This window comes from Carya illinoinensis, chromosome 10 (assembly GCF_018687715.1).
Source record: "Carya illinoinensis cultivar Pawnee chromosome 10, C.illinoinensisPawnee_v1, whole genome shotgun sequence".
NCBI classification, from domain to species: domain Eukaryota; kingdom Viridiplantae; phylum Streptophyta; class Magnoliopsida; order Fagales; family Juglandaceae; genus Carya; species Carya illinoinensis.
This window is the reverse complement of record NC_056761.1, coordinates 35112704-35114993: the sequence shown is the minus strand read 5'-3', so window position 1 is coordinate 35114993 and position 2290 is coordinate 35112704. Positions and strand designations below refer to the sequence as shown.

The 2290-nt window shown below is 43.8% G+C and overlaps 1 protein-coding gene across 1 annotated transcript; it reads right to left on the bottom strand.

Annotated features, from left to right (window-relative positions):
• LOC122278237 (dof zinc finger protein DOF5.1-like) lies at positions 1-1954 on the bottom strand. Its single transcript, XM_043088385.1, has 2 exons — positions 1734-1954; positions 1-1584 (listed from the first exon to the last, which is right to left on the bottom strand). Exons 1-2 carry the CDS (start codon positions 1782-1784, stop codon positions 598-600), a joined length of 1038 nt encoding a protein of 345 aa, XP_042944319.1. The 5' UTR covers positions 1785-1954; the 3' UTR covers positions 1-597.
• Between the last annotated feature and the right edge of the window lie 336 nt (positions 1955-2290).

Genomic DNA, 2290 nt, shown 5'->3' with positions numbered 1-2290 from the left:
TAAGCTGGTAGATGATCATCATGATCATTTGATCCATTTTGTCAGCACATATATATAACTTCAATTGGTAAAATCATTCAGGACAATGCTTTTAATATTCACGTATTCCGACCGAGTACTGGTTCAGAAATGCCATGAACTCATACACTCGCTATAATAAACATATATATAAATATATATATGCTCATACATTCAAACCTAAAGCTAAGCGCGAGAGAGAGAGAGAGAGAGAGAGAGAGAGAGAGAGAGAGAGAGAGAGAGAGAGAGAGAGAGAGAGAGAGAGAGAGAGAGAGAGAGAGAGCTAGAAACGGGGAAAAGAAAGCTAATTGGAAGAAACCAAATGAGAAAAAGAAAGGAAAAAAAGAAAAGAAAAGCCCACCATTTTAGGGTTTTCAGCTGGTCTTCTCATACAAGTCCTGGATCTGGGTCCATCACAATTTCCTTCTTGACCAGGAACGTACGTATATAAAAGGTGCATGCTGTGGACTTTCGATGAAACGATATCTTCGAAGTTAATTTTTGTTTGAATACAACCACACTTAACCACAAAGCTTCATCATGGCGAGCTTCTTAAACCACAAAGGTAGGGAAAGTACTCTATAGGCCGGGGTTCCGAGTAGTAGAAGAGGAGCTAAAACCAGAAAGATCTGTCCATGCGGTAGTACTGCCACTCCAATACGGATCACTCCCTGGCATTCCCAAGAACTGCCTCGACAAACTCATCTCCTGACTTTCTTCCATTTTCACTGAAGCCGCCGCCAGCTGATCATGAGTAACCCCCGAACTAGACGCCTTGGCAGCTGTGGCATGACTCACTCCGCCGCCGACATAACTGGATGATTCGACATTACTTCCAAACAACCCGAGTGAAGGATCCAGGCCACCCAGGAAGGGAAACTGCTGTGCTTGCTGAAGCCGCCACTGCTCGAAACCCCCAGCCGAAAACAAAGACCCACCATCACCAGCAATAGTACCAGCACTTCCTATCTGGAAATTCAAGTCTCCAGCTACACCCATCGGTGCAGAAATCGTACCGTAATTCAAGCCATAGTTTAAGGCGATCTCGCTGGCAGCAAAGTCTGGGAGTTGGTGCAAGGGAGTCATGAAGCGCAGCGGCGGTATCTGCGGGGAGATGCCTAACATATCCGCGGTAGTTCCACCATTAGAGGGGATTGAGCTGGTGGAACCAGCACTAGCCGATTGGCGATCAGTGCTACTTGCTGGGGACTTTGAACTACTCCCTTTGCTTCTTTTGTTCCTCCTGCAGCCTCCTCCCACTGGGACATTTCTAAGAGCACCACCTCTGGTCCAGTACCTTCTGCAGGTTTTGCATAAGTGGCGAGGCTGGGTGAGGCTGTAATTGTTGAAGTAGCAAAATTTAGTGTTTGTGGATTCGCATCTTGGGCATTTTAATGCGGCCTCTGGCAATGGTATGTTGGCTTGGCGGGCACGATCTGCCATCGAGCCGGGCCTGATCGATCCCGGGCCACCCCCATGAGGTATTGGGGGTGGCGACAAAGGCGGTGGAGGTGGAAGAAGCTGTGAACTCGAAGTGGTACTGGTCCCAAACGGATGGTTTTGTTGCTTACAAAAGAAAGAAAGTAAAGGAAAACAACAATCAAATATCTGGTATATTCAAGAAGATATTAAAAAGTAACAAGAATATTTATCTTTAAATTGCTCGCTTTTTTTTGGTAAAGAAACCGTAGGAGCAAATTTGAAGAAACCCTTACCTGTTGCCAGTTGGCTGGATCAAGATAAGCTGGGATGGAAGAAAAAACCATGGTTCTTGCTCTCTTCTCTTTTGTAAAGGTAGATAGGTTGAGGAGATGACTGTGGGGAATCAAATCGATATGCAAGAGAGAAAAAGAGAGTTGCAGAGAAAGATCATAGAGCTAGAGAAGAAATAGAGAAGGAATCAGGGGGGGATACTGGAAATGAGCAGCAAAAATAAAAGGAGCTCCAGCTAGGGGACCTTTTAAGTATTTATACATATAAATTTCAGTTTCTTGTTCCTTCTCTCTTTTTGTTTTATTGCTTTTTAGGGTTTAGATAAGAAAAGTCTATATTTTGTTTCTTCATTCATAAGCTTCTTCATGATTCTGATCTCTGGGTACTGTGCTTGCAAAAAGAGAGTGAGAGACTAGTGGCTCTCGGCATCTTGCATGAAGAAAAGTATATATATATATATGGTCTTTCTGTTTGAGAGACAGACAGATCTAGAGAGAGATCACAGGCGGCATATTTTATTTTAATGTGGCCATATGGGTAATAACATGTTTAATAGTAT

What these genes read in the sequence shown, in the direction of transcription:
- LOC122278237 (XM_043088385.1), bottom strand. Translation starts at nt 1,784, where the DNA reads ATGGTTTTTTCTTCCATCCCAGCTTATCTTGATCCAGCCAACTGGCAA. An exon ending in ATCCAGCCAACTGGCAACAG is followed by an intron (nt 1,585 to 1,733) that starts GTAAGGGTTTCT and finishes TTCTTTTGTAAG; the next exon opens with CAACAAAACCATCCGTTTGG.